At 38.8% G+C, this 19,631-nt stretch overlaps 1 protein-coding gene across 1 annotated transcript; it reads right to left on the bottom strand.

Moving 5' to 3' along the window:
• Window positions 1–10,972: 10,972 nt before the first annotated feature.
• On the bottom strand, window positions 10,973–12,478 carry LOC139744016 (uncharacterized). Its single transcript, XM_071654481.1, has one exon. It carries the CDS (start codon window positions 12,476–12,478, stop codon window positions 10,973–10,975), a length of 1,506 nt encoding a protein of 501 aa, XP_071510582.1.
• Between the last annotated feature and the right edge of the window lie 7,153 nt (window positions 12,479–19,631).

Raw genomic sequence — 19,631 nt, forward strand, 5'->3', positions numbered from 1 at the left:
GTTATAGAGGTAAGATAATACTATGAGTGAGTACATTAATGACTGTATTTTCAAGTTTGTTCATAGGAGGGAGATCAAGGGGTGCCCCTCTTGGGGGCAGGGGGGGGGGGGGGTTGGTTGGGAAGGTCCAAATGGGGACCTGAATTGTACATTTTCATCTTCTTCCTGAAAACCTCATGATGTATTTTCATCAAACTTGGCAGGTAGCATCCCTAGGGGGTCAGGATCTCAATTTATAAAAATGGGCACCATGCCCCACCCAGAGGGCCCCAGGGGGCCCCAATCCCCCCCCCCCCCCCCCAAAAAAAAAAAAAAATTAAGGAATCTTAAAAAATTTGGGCCCTTATTGTACAGTTTCATCTTCTACTTGAGAATGCCTGGTCAAATTTTGGTAGAGCTGTGAATAATTATACCCCCGCCAAACGAAGTTTGAAGGGGGTATATGGGAATCAGCGGACGGTCGGTCGGGCGGTCGGTCGGTCGGGCGGTCAGTCCGTTGCAAATCTTGCGTCGCGAACTACTTCCTCAGTTTTCAACCGATTCCCATAAAACTTGGCACAGATGTGTGCCTTGGGTTGTAGATGTGCAAGACGTATTTTTTGACAGTACCCAAAAGTACGTTGCCATGGTAACGGCATATTATGGGCAAAAATGGGTACAAATCTTGCGTCGCGAACTACTTCCTCAGTTTTCAGCCGATTCCCATAAAACTTGGCACAGATGTGTGCCTTGGGTTGTAGATGTGCAAGACGTATTTTTTGACAGTACCCAAAAGTATGTTGCCATGGTAACGGCATATTATGGGCAAAAATGGGTACAAATCTTGCGTCGCGAACTCCTCCCGCAGTTTTTGATCAATTTTTATGAAATTAGGTACAGATGTTTATCTGAATATGTTAATGTGCAAGACACATATTTCCGCAGTGGCAAAAAGTGCGTTGCCATGGTAACGGCATGTTATTGGTAAAATATAGGGCAAAATGCTTCATGGCAAAACTGCTTCATCAGTGTTCTTCCAATTCTCATGGAATTCATATTGAATGTTTGTCTTAGGATATAGGTCAGCATGACACATTTCTTGACAGTGACAAAAAGTATGTTGCCATGGTAACAGCTCACATATTATGAGCCAAAATGATGGAAAATTTTGTGTTGCAAACTACTTCCTCAGTTTTTGCCCAATTTCCATGAAACTTGGTACAGATGTGTGCCTTTGGTTGTAGATGTGCAAGATGCATTTTTCGACAGTACCCGAAAGTACGTTGCCATGGTAACGGCATATTAATGGCAGAAGATCAAGGAAAGATCTTGCGGATTTAACTACTTCCTCAGTTTTTTGACCAAAGTTTATCAAATGTTGTTTTGACCAAAGCTTATGAAATGTTGTTTGGCGGGGGTATAACCAGTCGCTGTAGCGACATTTTTTAGATTAGTGACTGCGTGAAAGGTGAACTTGCGATACTCAGGTGAGCGCTAGACCCGCGGGTCTCTTGTTTATTGAGGGTTTTTTTTTTTTTTTGGGGGGGGGGGGGGTGGCCACCAAATTTTTCTCTTGGGCCACCAAAAATTTGAAATTGATGATTTTGGTGGCCCCATCGGGCCACTAAAAAAAAAGTTAATGTGGAGCCTTGTTTAAGTGATGTTGATTTGAAAGCCTATTATGACTTTACCAAGAGACTTGTGTTTCACAGATATAATTCTGACATATTTTTGTTGACCTCTGACCTCTTTCAAATTACATTAATATATATTCTGTTTGAAAAGAATAAAAATAGTGAAGCATATATCTAAAAAAGGGGATGGGCGGTTTCGGGCGGTTCAGTTACTAATGGGTTAAAATGCACAAGAAAGTTCTTGTATACACTCTATGCTACGAATGCCAGCAGCAATTCGCAAAACTTGCGTGCTGTGAAAAAGGCTGTTGGCTCCAATTTACAAAAATTTCATGCTGAGAAAATATCTTGTTTGACAGTATTTATTGATGTGTAATTTATTGCAGCAGGCTGTGTTAGTCGTGGTTTTCGAATGTACCCCGGTTTGATTCAATCTGGCCACCTTCCTCTCCTCATGTCACTGGGTCTTTAAACTATTTTCCCTCCCCCCCCCCCCCTAATTTTGATTCTAGCTTGCAATGATGTGCAATTTTTCTTTCCTTTTTTTTTCTTTTACAAAAATATGATTTGTGCCTTCAGCATATGTTTTTTTACGGGTACTGTACATTGATTATGATATGATTTCAGTCTGCAAGAGGCTGACAGACCTGTGTGTGTGTACTAAAGAAAAAACGAACAAAATAAATCTTACTATTACAGTCAGACTTCGGTGAACTTAAGACCCACTGTCAACATTACTAATGTATTAAGGTTCAACTAACTGAAAAAACTCTACTATTTTCTAATGTATCATGAAAAATATTTCCTAAATCATAATATAAAGGTCTTCAAAGGCAAGAATTCTCATACCTGTGCTATTGGTGATACAAGGTTGACCACATTACTTAAGTACTGATGTAATATTTCTGATTGTATTCATGACTTTATTACTACATTTTATACAGCTGATATAACCAGTCTGTGCACTATTCCATTAATATAGCCTGAATGAAAGGATGTGATGGTTGGTATTCATATTTACATATTTTGTCCGATGATATAAAGGCTTGTTTTTATGCAGATGCTGGGTTTGTTGTTGTTATTTTTTTTTTTTGGTGTGGGACTTTTTTTTTTTTTGGGGGGGGGGGGAGGGATATTGGTTTTCAAAATCAACAGCAGCTTCAGTACAATGTATTTGCCATTTTCTCACATCATGCAGGTTTAGTCGGTGATGTTGATGTTAAAAGATTCATCAAGAGCAACAAGTGACATGTGCATTGATTTACGAAGTTTGTAATTGTCGTTACAGTTACACTTACCGGTAATAGATGAAAGGTATTGCAACTTTGTTGTCTGTCTGCCAATGCCCCCCAAAAAGCTTCCGCTATTTTTTTTTCCTTCTTCTTCTTAAGAAGTGTGACAGCATGTTTGAATTTTATTTCAAACTGCTTTTAGGTTGGGCATTGCTGTGAGGAAAATGAATCTCTGAATTTTATGTCTTTCACACATCAGTATACATGTACATGGTATGTATTCACAGGTCAGATTTTATGGCCTGAATTTACAAAGGTCTTTTAAATTCAATCCATGATTTATACAAATTTCAACTGAATGAATGCACATGATGTTTCCAAAATAACATTTCTTAATGCCAATAGACATCAAATGATAAATGGGAGGTGTCATCATGCGCATTCATGATTTTGATCAGTGAGGTGTAGAGAAGCAGTGAAATCTCTTTGCAGTTCAAAACTTAACAAAAACTATTTTAAGATTATCAACACACATATGGGTACATCATACTGTATACGTTGTTATTTTCGCGAATGAGGAGGTCATAGACATTTTCACAAGATGTTGTTGTCACGAATTAACGCCGATGCTAACGTAAATGCACTATTACCCAAGTGCATTGAGACATATTCGTGGGTTGTTAAATACGTGATCCAACTATGATTCGCAAAATTTGCGAAAATTAAACCCTTGTGAAAATGACAGCTTTTACAGTAGTACGTGGTGTTGGAGCATGCTTTTAATGTATTTATATGTGTGTTATTTAAACCTTTTGTGTACTTTGAGTGTCAATCGACACAGAAAGCCCTATAGCATTGTACACACCGTCCAAAAGTCTGTGGCACAGAAAGGGTTAAGACAGTAGAATTTCAGGTGACTGTCGGTTTGTGAACGCGGAATATTTTTATGCTTTTGAGAACCTTCACAACTAGCGGTGTATTCCGCTTTCTGTGCCACAAGTGTGCTTAAAATTCAGTTGTTTGTTTGGTGTGTGTGTGTGTGTGTGTGTGTGTGTGTGTGTGTGTGTGTGATATTTTTTTAATTGTATCAGGCTCCTTGTGTCATGATTCAGTTTTAGAAAAATCATAAAAGGGTGATTAGCAGATTGATGCCAGTCTTTTTATTGCTGTTCACACTGCTTTTGGACAGATTGGTACAGTTGTATAATGAAATGCATCAACAGTGTCAACTGGCATGAGTAGATATTGCACAAATGGTGTACTTTTCTTCACCACCTAAAACCAAAGAGATGATGTGAAGAAAATAGTACAAACTGTAGCCAGTATCACCAGTTGATAGTAAGAGTAGGCCTACATGTAGTTGAGTGCAATGAGTTAATTCTGAGCAGAGAGTAGCATGAAACTTTTGACAGTGTTCTTGAAATGGTGCTGATATTGCCTAAATACCTCTGAGAAGTGTACATGTATAACATGTGTACATTTGTGAAGAGTATATATAAGAAGCATTGACTTATTTCTGCTTTGGATACCCAGTAGTTCTTCCAGTTTACAAAAGTCTGTGTATGTGACCTTAAGAGATCCTAGTTGAAATTTTGCATGCAAAACTTTCATCTACAACTTCGGTACACTGTAAGTATGCAGCAGTGGCTGGCTGGAAATGAAATGCAGTAGAACATGAGACACATGACATTTAGAGATTGCTTGCTTACTATGATCGCATTCAAATATGATACATATGTCATATGTCTCAAGCGACCTAGATGTGCATTCTGCTGCAAATACCGCATACATCTCGTGTGTTAGGTGATGATTGATGGTTGTACAGGGTTATGGTAGTACATTAGTGGTCGTTTCTACAAATTTGTTGGTGCAACTTATTCATCTCCAGCCTTGTGTGTAATGAGGATGATTTTTTAGAAAAGTTTCACCGTATCCAAGAGGGCTAAAGACCATCACATGCTGTTATATTACCGACAAATAGAACATTGATGTGAACAATGCACTGAATTTGGCAAATGGCACACCAGGCACAAACATGTTAGTGATAAAGCAGTGGTGTGCAGGACTCGACTCCAGTTCTTGTCTGTTGTGCTGTCTTGATGCCATATCATTTTCTTGTGTCATGAAAACAAACATTACTATGAGGAAAGTTCAGGTAACAGAATATTAAACTCGGATATTGTATGTATTTTCAAGAAGAGTGTATGCCGAGGTTTGCCCAATGTCATATACTGTAATTTGAAATAAAATGGAGGTGTTAGGTATTTTTGTTTTGTTTTGGTTTGTTTGTTTTGTTTTTGGAGGGGGAGGGAAGGGTGATTTCAGCCCTTTCTAGCAGAATTTTTTTTTAATTTGGTATCAGTAGTGTCACTGTACCATAACTATGTGATGTTCCAATGCTGTCAGACATTTCTCTTGTTTTTAGAACAATATTTTCATTATGAATACGAGCATTGATGGTCTTCTTCTCTGATTCTATTTATGTTTTACCAGATTGTTGTAATAGAAAGAAATGAATATTATTGTTGCGGTTATCACATGACTAATGAAGAAAGGGGGTGGTGTAAATTTATCATGCCTCATGGATTTGTAAATTGCATACTAATGCTCTGCTTAGAGAAAATAATGATATATACACTACAACAGTATGTTTACAGAGTGATGCTCTTATCTAAAAAAGATTTTTAGGCTTGACACTTAGCTGACTTGACCTTGATGCACATATTTATATTTGACAATAAATAAGGCATTGATAATTACATATCTGTGTTCTTGTATGTTTTGTTTTCATTAGTAGATCAACATTTACATCCTATGTTTTTGTACATTTTTTGCAGCAAAGTGTTGAGAGACCACTAAGGACACATAATTCTTTTAAGACCATTCAGCAACAACAACAAAACATGGGGGCGGAGGAAATCATTCAACAAGTACTATTGAAGATATTGCATGTACAGAGCTACCAAGTCTCATGCATTCTGAGTGAGACTCACACATTTAGGGGCCATCTCACGATCTCACGCATGGCCTCCATTTTTCTCACGCATTGGGAAAAGTCTGCAACTTGGGCCTATAATAATGAGCATAGCCCAAAGGATTAAAGTGATAGTTGCAATTGAAGGTGTATTTCCCTTTTGTCTTTCAAAGTAAGTAAGAATAGTTACTTAAGTACCACCTGATCGCACCATAAGAGCTACAAATTGAAAAAGCTCCCTACTGTGGGAGGGGTAAAAGACCCCTCCCACCCTCATTTGTGCGCCGAGATGCCGAATCATGAAAATCTCGCTCATAATTTTTTTTTTTTTTAACTTGGCATCCCTGCATGTATTTCACATGTTAGAGCAAAAGAACTCCTGTAGAGACTACTGAAGTTGTACTGTGACACTTTTCAACCAATACATATGTATGTAAGACATAGATGTCAACTTTTGAACCCCTTGAGTTTTCGTTTGTTTGCTTTTTTATTAGACCCCATGATTTTTAAAGACTCCCAGGAATAATCTTTTCTAATGATTGAAATTAACCCTTTGTGTGCCTTGAGTCAAGATTGGCACAGAAAACCCTGTGGCATTGTACGCACTACTGTCCAAAATCCCTAGCACAAAATGGTTTCAATTGCAGACCGTCACACAGGGTCAGGACGATGTTTCGAAAGCCGTGTGGTCGTCTTTAAAGGACAAGTCTGTCTTATACAGAAGGATTGAGAGAATGCAGCAATATTAGTAGCACATCAGTGAAAGTTTGAGGGAAATTGGACTGCGTTGTTACAAATATTTTAAGTATCTGCACAGTCACTGCTGGAAGAGAAGACTACTACAGTGTATGATGTCACATGCTTACAACTATTATAAGGAAACTAAAAAGAGAATTTCTCTTTACAGAATAAAGTGTTCTCGACTGGCTACTGACAAGGCTGCCTTCTGAAAGAGAGAAGTCTTCTTTGGTTATGCAGAGTCAAATAATGTTGATTTTTTGTTAAGTCGGCATATTGTACTCATGTGACATCACAAGCTATTGATCCATAGCCGTGACTGAGCAGAAACTTCAAAAATTCATAAATTTTTGACGGATTGTCCGACACTCTCGTGTTCTACTCAGCTGCATTCACTCAACCCACATGTGAAGGTGAACTTGTCCTTTAATGTCTGAGATATGTAGAGTGCCCTCTGTTGTTCAATATTGTATGTGATACGTGACTATACAATCTCTTTACAGATAGTGTTCTCGACCCACAAGCTGATGAGTCATAATAAGTTATAGTCGGGGATTGTTTGAATGAACCAGATTAAGAGGTCAATCAAAATTTGAGTTACATCGGATCAGTGTGTGTGTGTGTGCATGTGTGTGTGTGTGTATGTGATACTGTTATGTTATGATGATAGAGATATAATTGATATGTAATTAATATAATATATACACTCAGCAAAAAAAGTAATAACATTTTTGGATATATCTCAAAAAGTATACGGATGTTCATAATTTGAACGAGAATGATAGGGAATTTCATTACTCATAACATGAATGGCATATCATTGCCAAGATGTATATGTATATATAATTCTTTTTATAGTTAATATGTAATCTATATAAATACATATGAAGAGGTTGATTGCAAGAAGGGTTATGCGCCATTTTAAAGATCAAGTACGTCCATCTTCAGATGGAGTGCTTACCTTTCCAATGACACCTGACTTGCTGCTGAGTTATGATTTTAAATATACCATGTTTTCTTTTAATTCTCTTTGTTTTCAGGGGCTTTTTGTAAGGTTTCATCACAAATGTCTAATATTGAGGAAATTGAAGTCGACTCGTTTTGCAATCAAACGTTTCATGTACAGTATACAGCTGTATTATGTGAAATAACCATAGAGGATTGAAAGATTTCCTTCTTCTGTATATATGTATGTGCCAGAACACAATATCTCTGAAATACCTGGAGTTAAAGTCATGAGGAAATGGCATATTCTTTCTGGAGAACATCGTAATTATCGATATTCACAGTCACAAAAGAAAGAAATAGAGAAATCATCATTATCTCTGACTGTGGCAGCTGTTCAGACTAGGTGCTCTTGTGAAGTTATGAATGGTGCACCGAAATCATTTTGTGACATAGAAATGAAAGGCTGTCGCTCTTTACGGGAGCCTTGTCTCTCTACGCAGTTTCAGCAGAAAGACTCTTTCTTTACATGGCGTCAGAACACACACACACCCATACATACACGCACGCACACACACACACACACACACACACACACACACACACATATATATATATATATATATATATATATATATATATCAACATGCACATTATATACATGTGCATTTTTTTTTTGCAGGAATTCAAGTAATGTTCATCCTTCTGGTGATGAATTATTTAACTCTACCTGGGATGATCGTACGGTGCTAGAAATGTTGCCCATAAACTTCTGATACGTATGAAATAAACGATCAATCTTTATTCAGCTCGTTTGTCGAGATTCATATTTTCAGCTACACAGACATTTTCTATTTTACTTGATCACTTCATCAATCAAATACGAGACGAACTTCACTGGACATCATCTATATGCCAGCAAGAATGTGCTCTTGTCATGCGTATACAAATGAAAACAAAAATGATATTAATTACATGAACGAAGGAGGGGGAGGGGAGGGCGGGCGCGGCAGCCTCTCCCTCCCCCTCTCCAACACACACTATTACATCTGAAAGAAGAAAATTAAAAGACAAGAAAACCCATGAACTTCGAGGTTTCCCTTTTCGACTTTCGACTTTTCCCATGGAGGAGCATTGACCCGACAAACAAAAAAAAAAAAAAAAAAAACACGTTCTGCTGGCCCTAATTAGTGTGTACGGACAAAATAACATGAGAAGCCGTTGTATATATACGTTTGGCAACATCATCACTGTTTGGCAGAATACTTTATCTCGCGAAAAAGGTTATATAGGCACTTCCTCTTTCAGTGAAATATAAACGGCATCAATTTCTTTTCGTTGTATCTACCGCGTTTAGGGTATTTGCATTTCATCTCAATATGCACTGAAGAAATTGAGAAGATGCAGTTCGTTGGCCATGAAATCAATTCTGAGCTTGAAATTATTTACAAATTTTGGTCAAAAGACTCGTGTCAAATCATTTCTCAACGAAAACGAGAAGAGAGTATCGAAAGAATTCCAGAAGGTAGTATCTGGCTAAGAAACGGAAGAAGTTTCTAAGCCAGATTTAGTGTCGGAGAAAGAAAAGAAATCTTATACCAACGAAAAATGGATGATGAATTAGATAATCAGGAAGTCCGCGCTTTTGGAGAAAGAAAAAATGACACTTCATTCATTCAATATATTAATTTCTCCTTCAAACTCCAGAATTTAAACAATTCATACTGTTTTTGTAAAATAAAGATATCTCGATTATGATGTTGCTTTGTAATACCCTGACGTATAAGAACTGCTCTAAGTTGAAAAACGAGCATCTCAAACTCAATTCGGCATGATGACAACGAAATCAACGAAACATGCTTGAGTTATTTCAAGCACGTAAGACATGTATTAACAGCGTGTTACATTCTGTCACTAGCAATGCACTTTTGATTAGTCAGTCTTGGACTCAAGACCTCTAAATTACTGAACATAATTAACCGGACTGAGAACGATTTTGCACATTGCAAAAGTATGATAAAAATGATAAAAATGATTATCTCACACGATATGTCAGTGTGAGACTTGTCAAAAGTACAATTACACATGTATTGCTTTCTGATCTATTCTTACAGATAATTCTGCAGCATTCTGTCGCATCATGTTTTTTGTAATCATATTATAAAGTTACAGAAATCCTCAATTCATAAATTCAAATTAAGTAACAAAAATGCAAAATATATTAGACAGAGTTATATCTCCTAACTATCTCGACATGCCATTTAGATACTAAGTGTAATCTAAAGTATGATTTAGCTTTCTTGGAAATGAAATGAAGACGCATTTGACAATTATATATACTACAGGTTGTTTTTTGACTGTAAGACAGAACGATCCAGTGAAATCGTGTCATGAGCAAGTTTCACTATATAATCATAGAGAAAGTAATTTTGATACCTGATAAAAATATCATGAATTATTCATTATGCACTACAATATTTATTATGGTTGTTCTGCTGGATAAGCCTTCATTGCACAGTATTTTAAAGTGTAAATGCTATCATCAAAATTAATGAACAATTTCCTTTTTAGGAAAAAACGATGTTTTTATGCAATCTTCACAGATACGAAGATAGATACCCATTACGATGTGAAGTGACAAATTCTTTCAGAATTGATAAAAGTAAAATAAGATAACATTTCTGATGTATCATGTCATGTCTGTGGACATGCTTCTATCGTCTACACAGAGGGATGGTACAGTTTTGGTTGAGATTGGTCTTCAGGTTTTCAACTTTTTTTCGTGATGATTCTTAAGATAATAAGATATCTGTTATGAAATATGAAAGAGCATATATTTTTACAAGGAATTCAAAGTTGTTTGATTAAAAAATGGTTTTGAAATGGCTGAGATATCCAGAACAAAGCAATCCTAATAAATAGTGGGACCCACCTTTTATAAGGATCGCTTTGTTTTATTTTTTGTTTTCGGATAACTCAGTCACTTAAAAACTGTTTTTCATTAAATAAAGTTTGAATTCCTCTAGAATTGTACGCTCCTCTACATTTCATGAAGTGGTTTCTAAGTATCTAGCAAGAAGTTAAGATGAATCATCACCTAAACCAATACTATACCATCCATGTAAATACACTCACAGCATTATGTTTTGAAAACTACCTCATGAGTTCTAATTTCCTACCTCGATCAAATCGGGGGCTCGTTCATGGAAGAAATCTGCTTTAATTTTAGGTAGCAGCAAGTACAAATACTCCGACAATGAATAAATGGAACGCACAAAGCTAAATTGTTATCTAGCTGGTTATCCGCAATCGATGCAAGTTACACGTAATTATGCGTTGTGTGGTAAGATGTTTTATGAAAAAGGACCCAGAGTTTGTGCTATATGTGCCTTAACTTCAGAAAATTACTTAAGGAGTTGAAATCGGGAAAAATAGTGATTCAATGTCCAGCATTGTTGTTTGATATTTCGTCACGTTTCCTCCGTGTCATCACCGTTCAGCTGAAATTGTCTCACGACGCAGATTGTTTTCGCGGCTCTGATGAACTTTTTGAGCGCGCTGCTGGGTTTCTTCCCACCGGCAGACAGTTCTCTGTTCAAGCTGGACGCAATCATGGCAACTGGGGCGCTCAATCGAGACACTCGTCTGCTCATTTTCCTCTTACTCAGGTATTCTGCTCCTTCCTTTTCGATGTCATCGCCTTCCGCAACTTCTTCTTCGGGGACCTCATCAATGACGTCGAGTTCTACGACGTCGCCTCCATTCGACGAGTTGTCGTCGCTCCCGTCGTCCAGGTCCTGTTTTGCTTGTGCCACCATCTCGCGGAACTCGTCCTCGGAGTCAAACCCGAGCCACACGTACATTTCTTCAGGCTTGTTCGCGTTGAGGAGCTCACGTGGGCGGTACGTTTTGGGATTGAAGTCGGACGACATGAAGGGGTTCTTTTCGATGTCCTCTTGCAAGAATTTCAGTGGCACCATCGCTGGTGGTAGTTTGACACCACCGCGCTTGTTAATGTTCGCTTGAGATGATTGTTGTTGCTGTGATCGTTGGTTTTGTTGAATCGGTTGTAAGATGGGACCCCGCCCGCTCGTTTGGCTAGTGTTCATATAGAATGTCCGCGCCAAGTTAAGACTCTGTGGAGTCCGATTCAACATGGCATTGTCACCTGGGTTGATAACAGGAAGTTTTGTAATCTCTCCCGTGGCAATCATCTGGCTCAAGGAGACTCTCCTTCCCATGGAGGCTTCGCGAGACTTTGGAGGACCTGGAGCAATTTCCGGGAGGGAGATGTTATGAGTTGCACAATTATTACCCTTCGATTCTTCGTTTTCCGTAAGTCTAGCTTCTCCATCGGCACCTGACCAGACAACTTTTGGCGTCTCCGTCGGCCTGTCGTCAGTCTTCAGCTGAACAGGTGGTATCTCCTTCTTTTTGGCGTTCCTCAAATCTTGCCTTAACTGTCTCAGCCTCTTTTCGCTCAACGATTCTTGAGTTCTACTTCGCTGAAATGAATCACTGAGATAACCGAGCGATCGACTCATTGCTGAAGCACCTCCTTGTTTGGGGTTTAGGGAGCTTACGAAATCTTCAAGATTTCTCCTCATCGGCAATATCGGCAAAGTATGTCTCAGGCCCTCCTCCTTTCGACTCCTACGATCCGCCGGGGCATCGGTATTGGTATCCGATACCAATTTGTCCCCACCCCCCTCCTCCATCTTCTTTCTCCTCGCTCGGTTTTCCTCGACAAGGTTTTTCAAGAAGTTCATCCGCTTGTGCATCTCTTTTTGCTGCCTTTCCAGCGTTGCCCGCGTCAAGTGACGGGCGTAGTCGAGATGGCGGAGCTCCCGCTCTGCGTCCATTCGAAAAGCATGGTTCCGCTCTCGCCCGGCGAAGGTCAATCTCGCATCCATCTTTATCATAAGCGTTCTCGGATCATCTCGCTTTAGATCTATACGATACGAACCACCCGTCATAGTGATTCACGGTATAAGTACACCACTTCCAGGAAAAAAATATGTCTGTAAAGATAGTTGGTTCTCTATTTTACCGCGTCAACATTTCCAAGATATAGCGTGACTGATCCCGCAAGAAGTAGATGTCGATAGTCATTTGATACAGTTCAACCGCAGACAATTTAGATGTTTACAAGTTCGCAGATGTAGTCCGTTATTGCTTGATTTTCTCTTAATCCCAAGATAATTTCCAGCGACTCGATATATCAGCTGACCCAGGCTTCAGGCGGCTTCTCGTTCGACGATGTTCAGCCCGAACAGAGTTCTCCTTGCAGCCTAAAGGGGAGAGAAAAAGAAAGAATAGAGAACATCAAATCACCTTGCGTGGATTAATCCCTAGCAAGCCAACTAACAACCAAAACATACCAACACATGACAAGGCCAGTAAATTCGTTACTAAGGAATCAACATTACCTTAACCTTTTTGAAGGGATATGACCGACGAGGCAGAGAAATATCATTGAGGAACAAACTCATAGCTGGAATTGTCCCTTGTATCCTAACTAAATAGCATTGCGACCTGCCACCAACATCCCTAGCAACCCGAATAACACATTGTGTGCTGGCAGCGCACTCAATGCCAGGTCGACACTGAGAGAGAAGCCGGGGTTACCCGCGGCAGAGCACCACGGGCGAAATAGCATCGATCGGATTCTCCGTGTTTATTGTTAAAGATGAAACCACATAGGAAGGGGGCTTCTGTTTGTGAACGGTAAAGGGAGAAGATCTGAAAAGAGGATTAACTCCAGAGAGCACGTCAGTAAAAGTCGATATTCCTTCTTCTAAATGGGCAGTTACGACGCTCCTTTGTCGGAGGAGAAAGACGATTAGGGTCGGGAAGGAGTGCAGGAATCAAACGTACGGAAAGGAATTACGAGCTGGTATAAGAGGCGTTTCCACTCCCGGGTCGATTCGTCATGAAAGTTTAATGAGTCTGGATTTCTCAATACCTGATTGTTGAAAAGAGTTATGATTCGAAGCTTGCTTGAATTGTTCTTGTTTTGTAACGCGCGGACGTCACGAATGTGCAATGGCTCTATAGAATAATTATGATTCATCGGAACCAAGGTTCATGTTGGACTCTCGAACAAACAGGAACTCGAGGAGCATCCATTATTTTCCATCCTCTTTTTATGTCGTCATACGTCGATGGTCATTTTAAGAAACCAACGCCATTCATTCAATATGTTACAAAGGAGAATATTGAAGTGGGTGCGTGCGTCATTTTGTCTTTACGATTGTTATTCACTACAGATATTTCTGCAAAGAATCAAAAGTTCACCATTGTGTTTAATTCGCCCTCACGAATGCTTTTAGAGTGAGACAGGGATACGTACTCAACTAACTGACTCCTCCAGGAAAGAAAACAATGAATCCACAGCGCATTCAGGTATAATGTCGTTATTATTGATAATAATAATAATAATAATAATAATAATAATAATAATAATAATAATAATAGTGGCTACTTGTATAGCGCACAGGTCCACTTTTCAGTGCTCATGGCGCTTCAAAAATGAAAAGATATCATATATTTACATGCATATACATATTCAAACATTTCAACAAATAAGAAAATGGTAAACAAAAACAAATATATACCAAATAAAGAATACAACATATACCAATTAAAAATACAATATTGATCCAATATTAATGACATACAGCGATTACAGTCCTCAGTATGAAAGGAACAGATAAGTTTTAAGTTTGGATTTGAATGACTCTGTCGATGACAGTTCCCTTAACTGAAGAGGTAACTGATTCCACAATTTTGGTCCCATAACGGAAAAAGCACGATCACCATATTCTTTATCTTATCTTATTTACAGGCGCTGCATGATAACAAATTGTGGAATATATATGATTTCGGGTCTTTTTTTAAGGCTTAGGGTTTAATGTTTCATTATATCCACATTAACTTTCGAAAATGTAAAGAACACAAACAATGTCAAAATATATAAAAATACGTTACATGCCACGGACAACAGTAACACCTAAGGGCTAGAAACACAATTTCATATTCTCCTTTTCTATCTCTATCTCTCTTTTTCTCTCTCCCCTCTCTATATCTGACACCGTGATATTCTTCATGAAATAAAGTCAATAATGTATAATTCTCATTCACATACACACGAACACACAAACAAACTAACAAATAAAAGGAAATAATCTGTCTCAAGTTATAAGAATTTCTCTATCCCTCTCTACTTCTTTTTCTTTGTAAGATACAACCCCATATAAGACCATCGATATTCAAACATCCATTCAAATTATCAAACAAAGGGAAAAGTTGAATAAAAGCAAAAGAGCCCAATACTATTCGTGCTACAGGCGTTAGTGCCTATCTAAAATGCTGGATATCTTGCTCGCTTATTTGAATGACCAGATGATTGCTGATACAACTAGATGAAAAAGGGCAATACTTGCGACAGGACCACAGGTAATCGATCATGTTATTTGTGAGTGCTCCAAGAGCTGTTGTTACTGATCGATTTCCTTATTATCCTCACTCCCAATCTTGTTGACGACGACAATATCACGAACACCGACAATGCTCGCTGTGATACTGATACGTGAACATAATATTATTACGCATGTTCTGAAAATCATGTTTCGTCTCACCTCAGTGGTATAATTATACGCAAGCCTCTCTGCACAAACACACAGACAGGCCTCCCATGTACGACACGGCCTGCCACCCCCCTTAATTTTTCTTTGAGATGATAATTATGTGCTCCAAGACGATGTTATTGTATAATGACTATGATGCCATGTTATGTAACATGATATCTACCTGCTGGTGTGCCGTGACAATGCATCATTTAGCAGACTTAAGGCTCGGTCACAAATGCCTTTACGAACTGCTACGAACGCCGTACGAACGATTTTTAGACAATTTCGTAAGATCTTCTTAGGAAGGCCGCACGAAACCAGCGTTCGTAGACCGTTCGTAAGTTCGTAGCCTGGTCGATGGTTTTGTCCAAGATTTTTTTTTTAAACTTCATACGAAACCCTCTCTTCGCAAGGCGGATGTACGAACGTCGTGCGAACATCGTAAGAACTACGCAAGATTTTGCAGGGTCGAGAGACAATTCTAAAAGCCTTAAATTCTTACGATGATTGTAATAACGCCTTAAGTCGATCGTAGAGGGCTCTTACGTCTTTCGTAAGAATGCCTTACGAACGGAGATTCTTACGGCGTTCTTACGAACAACTCTTCGAATTTGTAAGGCGTTCGTAAGGGACTCGTAAGGCGTATAGGTATACAATATTAAATTTTGTGCAACTGTTGAGTTTTGGGGGTATAAAGCCAAACGTGCGAAGTTCAAATCCTCACTTTGTTCTAGGTGTTCGACCAGAAAGCATTTCTGTTAAATATGGGACCAAAAGGGAAGGCAATCAAATGGAAAAGAGGGAAGGGGAAGAAAAGAAAAGAGGGAGATGAGGAGGAAGGAGTGAGAGGGGGAGAGTTGGAGCAACAACCTCCTCCTCCTCCTCTACTTGTAGATGCAGCTGCAGTTGTAGTCTCCTTGGCACTACTGCCATCTTGAAGTATAAAACTTTCAACTGTTACAGACTTTTTGACAGGACACGGCAGCGTCTTTTTAACAACCCGACAAAATATGCAAAAAATCGTAAATCTTCTTACGAATGACTTGAGAGTGCCGTGAGTTGCACGTACGACCATCTTACGACAAAAAATCGTAAGATGGCCGTAAGTCTGACGAAAGAATAACTCAAGGCATTCTTACAAAAAACGTACGAATTCTAGGGCCATAAATCATTTCGTTTCTCTAAAAGGTCTTAAGTTGTTCTTGCGAATTAAACAGCGTTCGTACGAAATTCGTAAGAAGGCCGTATGAGAATCTGTGCCCCATCTACGAATCTCTACGAACTCCAGAATTCGTACGAACAGTGACATTCGTACGAACGCATCGTTCGTACGAACCTTTGTGACCGTAGCTTTAGTAATTGCCGAATCATCGGCCAAAGATCCATTAAACGCAATTATTGTAAAGTTATGATAAGTATGACCAACGTAATTTTTTTTGAAAAATTCTTAGCTTAGCTCTTGAAAGGACAACTCTTACAATTAATTGTCTGTAAAAAGAAAAAAACGGAAAAAAAGAAATGTAAATAAAGAGTTCTCCAAAAATGAAACTTAATCACCGTAACTTGACTTGTGTTGTGTTGAATAGTCACATATACATCTGTTTCATCTGTTACGAGTCTAAATTAACACGAATGACATTCAATGTAAGCACAAAGTAAAACGGAATTTAAACACAGACAATTATTGCAAACAGAAGTGGCATCTACAACTACCAGATTGAATCACATGCCCTTCAGACGACGCAGGTATGTTTTATCTTGTTAGGATTATGAAGATAATGACTGGGCCGTGTGTGGCTGTGTGAGACAATGTGCTGCCACCAGAAACATTTCTTTGCTGAAAACCACTAGTTACTCTTGTGATTAACAAGTAATCAAAGTAAAGGCCTTGTGACATGTTATTCACTGAATGTGCCCATACTGTATTTACGTTTGCAGCACATTTTCTTCTTTTAAAGAATCTTGTTTGGCAGTTGTTTCAAGGTGAAGCCAGTATGGACAATTTTAGAAAATCAAATGATTTAAAACATAAGTGACGTACAGCTTTCATCAGCTTTAGGATGAAAGAGTTGAACAACACTAATGATGGTTGAATAAATCAATGTAATTTTGTTAGAATGAAACAGAAAGTAAGAAGATTTATCGCTCGCTTTTGCATGATGTTGCGCGTTGATATCACATTCATTCTTGCAACTGATTGACAAACTGCCCTTATTTGCTTTTACACCTGTCTAACAATCAGGAGGTTGTGAGTTTGAATCCCCCACTAAGGATGTATGCCTTTATTTCTATCATAGCTATTACTCTAAACAGTGAATAATAGGTGTTCATGTACATCAGTTGAGGGCATAGTTTGTTAATCCATTGGAATAAAAAAACGACTCGACGCTAGAATCATTAATCTGAACACTCATAATTTCACATCACACATTCAGTCATGTCTGTCTCCTTGGGTATTGTCAGGAGTATTTTATGATTAAAGAAACCTGATCTCGTTCTTTATTTAACAACACGAAAATTGGTGCTTATTTCAGATCCAAACTCTCCACGTCAAAGAACTCAAGATAACACTTCGTAGACGACTAAACCGCTCAAATCTTGATGGGTTGTTTTCCGCGGGATACCTCCTCTTCAGACTGAACATGATTAAAACAAACTGCATGGTAAATATGTCAATAGATTTTGCATCACTGGATCTCACTGGAATAATGCTAACAATTTCATATCGCCGCTAAAGCAATGACAGCGTGTTGTCAATTATCAAAATACAAGATGTTTCAATGATGATATCTACTTAAACTCTCCTTGAAGTATCTGGCTCGCAATTTTAGCGCAGATCCAGGAGGGGTTGTGTCCATTATTCGAAAGGTCCATTAATCCGAAAAATGCCGAAGTTTCGTTATTCCAAAACACACAAATTCCATATACTATAGATGTTAGTTAATACGAGCATTTGTGGCGTTAGTCCGAAGGTTCATTAGTCCGAAAATGAAATGAGGTGAAAAAAAATGTGCGTAGTAACCACCTTCAGAATATATAATGAATCATATTTCGTTTTTGGATTAACGAACCTTCGGAATACTGACAAACCTTCGGAAAATGAGCCTTCGGAATAACGAACCTGCGGAATAACGCTCCTTCGGAATAACAAATAACTAAATGTAATCATGCTTCCGGAGGTAAGTCAAAATTTTGGATTTGCACTTCCTTGACAGAGGAGAAAGAATCCACGATAAGAAAATTAATGCCTTGCTCAAAATATTACTGCAGTTGATGAACTGTGAAACTTTTAAAGGGAATTTTGAAAAGTCTAATCTGGTCACTTTTATGATAACGTCGTCAGCGAGAACAGCTAGTTTCAAGCAATCTAAAATCTCAATTTCCTGAAAGGTGTTTTTTCTCAAATCAAAATGTATAGTACAAGTGCGTCCAACACCATGTTAACTGATTCAGTGACTCACTTTGTTTTCAATCCTTTGCTGAGTTTTTTATTTTTATTTTTAGCACTCTGTTTCACGAACTTTATTAGTCACACAAAAAAGGAAGTTGAAACTCATTGAATTTTTGACATCAAACTGACGCAAAGTACAGAATATTTTGGATTAACATCTTTATCATATTATTTTGGCAGGCAGACAGAACGTTTTCAAGAATGGGATATTCATTTACACGGTGCTCACCTTCTACTGACTGAAGTCACGTCGGCAAGACCTTTATGTCGCCTCGATACCGGCCACCGTTCATTCAGCGGCGCCACATCATTCAATTCTTGCAGGAGCAATCGTGACGCGCATACGGTGATTCCAACGTTTGCATAGCTTTTTGTTTACCGGTGTTGCGATGTTCGTGAAAATGTATCTTCAATTATTCCTGAAGACTTCTTGAAGGATACAGCAACGTGCCTTGCGACTGTTCAAATCTACGATGTAATATTCGTGCTGTTTATGGTCGGGTTAAGATATCGACCTACAACTTCGTGTTATCTTGCCCCTTACTGGTAAACGCCCGTAGAAACTTGAGAACGATCCACAACATGAGTAAACAACGAGCTTTCTGGGCGCTCAGCCACCGTTAGCGCTGCACCAAGGAAGGGAGCAATTCAGCAGTCCCCCCTTTTTCCCGTAAAGGTTCAGTGGTCGTTTTGTCCCACCGCCTTTCTTCAGCCCCGCTTGGTTGCGACAGTCGTGGGGCGATAGAAATGAGAGATAGCAGTGGTTAGAGTGTGGGTACAGGAGCGGAACGGCTGGGAGCAGGTAACAAAGACGACGTAGCGTTTGATAACCTTGATTAGGATTTCACTCCTTTTTATTCCAGGACAAAAGGGTTTTATTTTCCCGTTAATCGGGGTTTATGGTTACCTTAGCGATGTCAAAGGCCCTACTCCGCCAATGAACGCTAAGATATTTTTTTTTTCGACGTTCTGCCTGTCAATCCCGGCTGGGAGCACTAAAAACAAAGCTAAGTTTTCCCCTTTTGTATCCCAACATGATCAAAATTG

Source organism: Diadema antillarum, unplaced genomic scaffold (genome assembly GCF_040938485.1).
Source record: "Diadema antillarum isolate AM-2024a unplaced genomic scaffold, OU_Dant_1.0 seq00001129_RagTag, whole genome shotgun sequence".
Classification (NCBI taxonomy): domain Eukaryota; kingdom Metazoa; phylum Echinodermata; class Echinoidea; order Diadematoida; family Diadematidae; genus Diadema; species Diadema antillarum.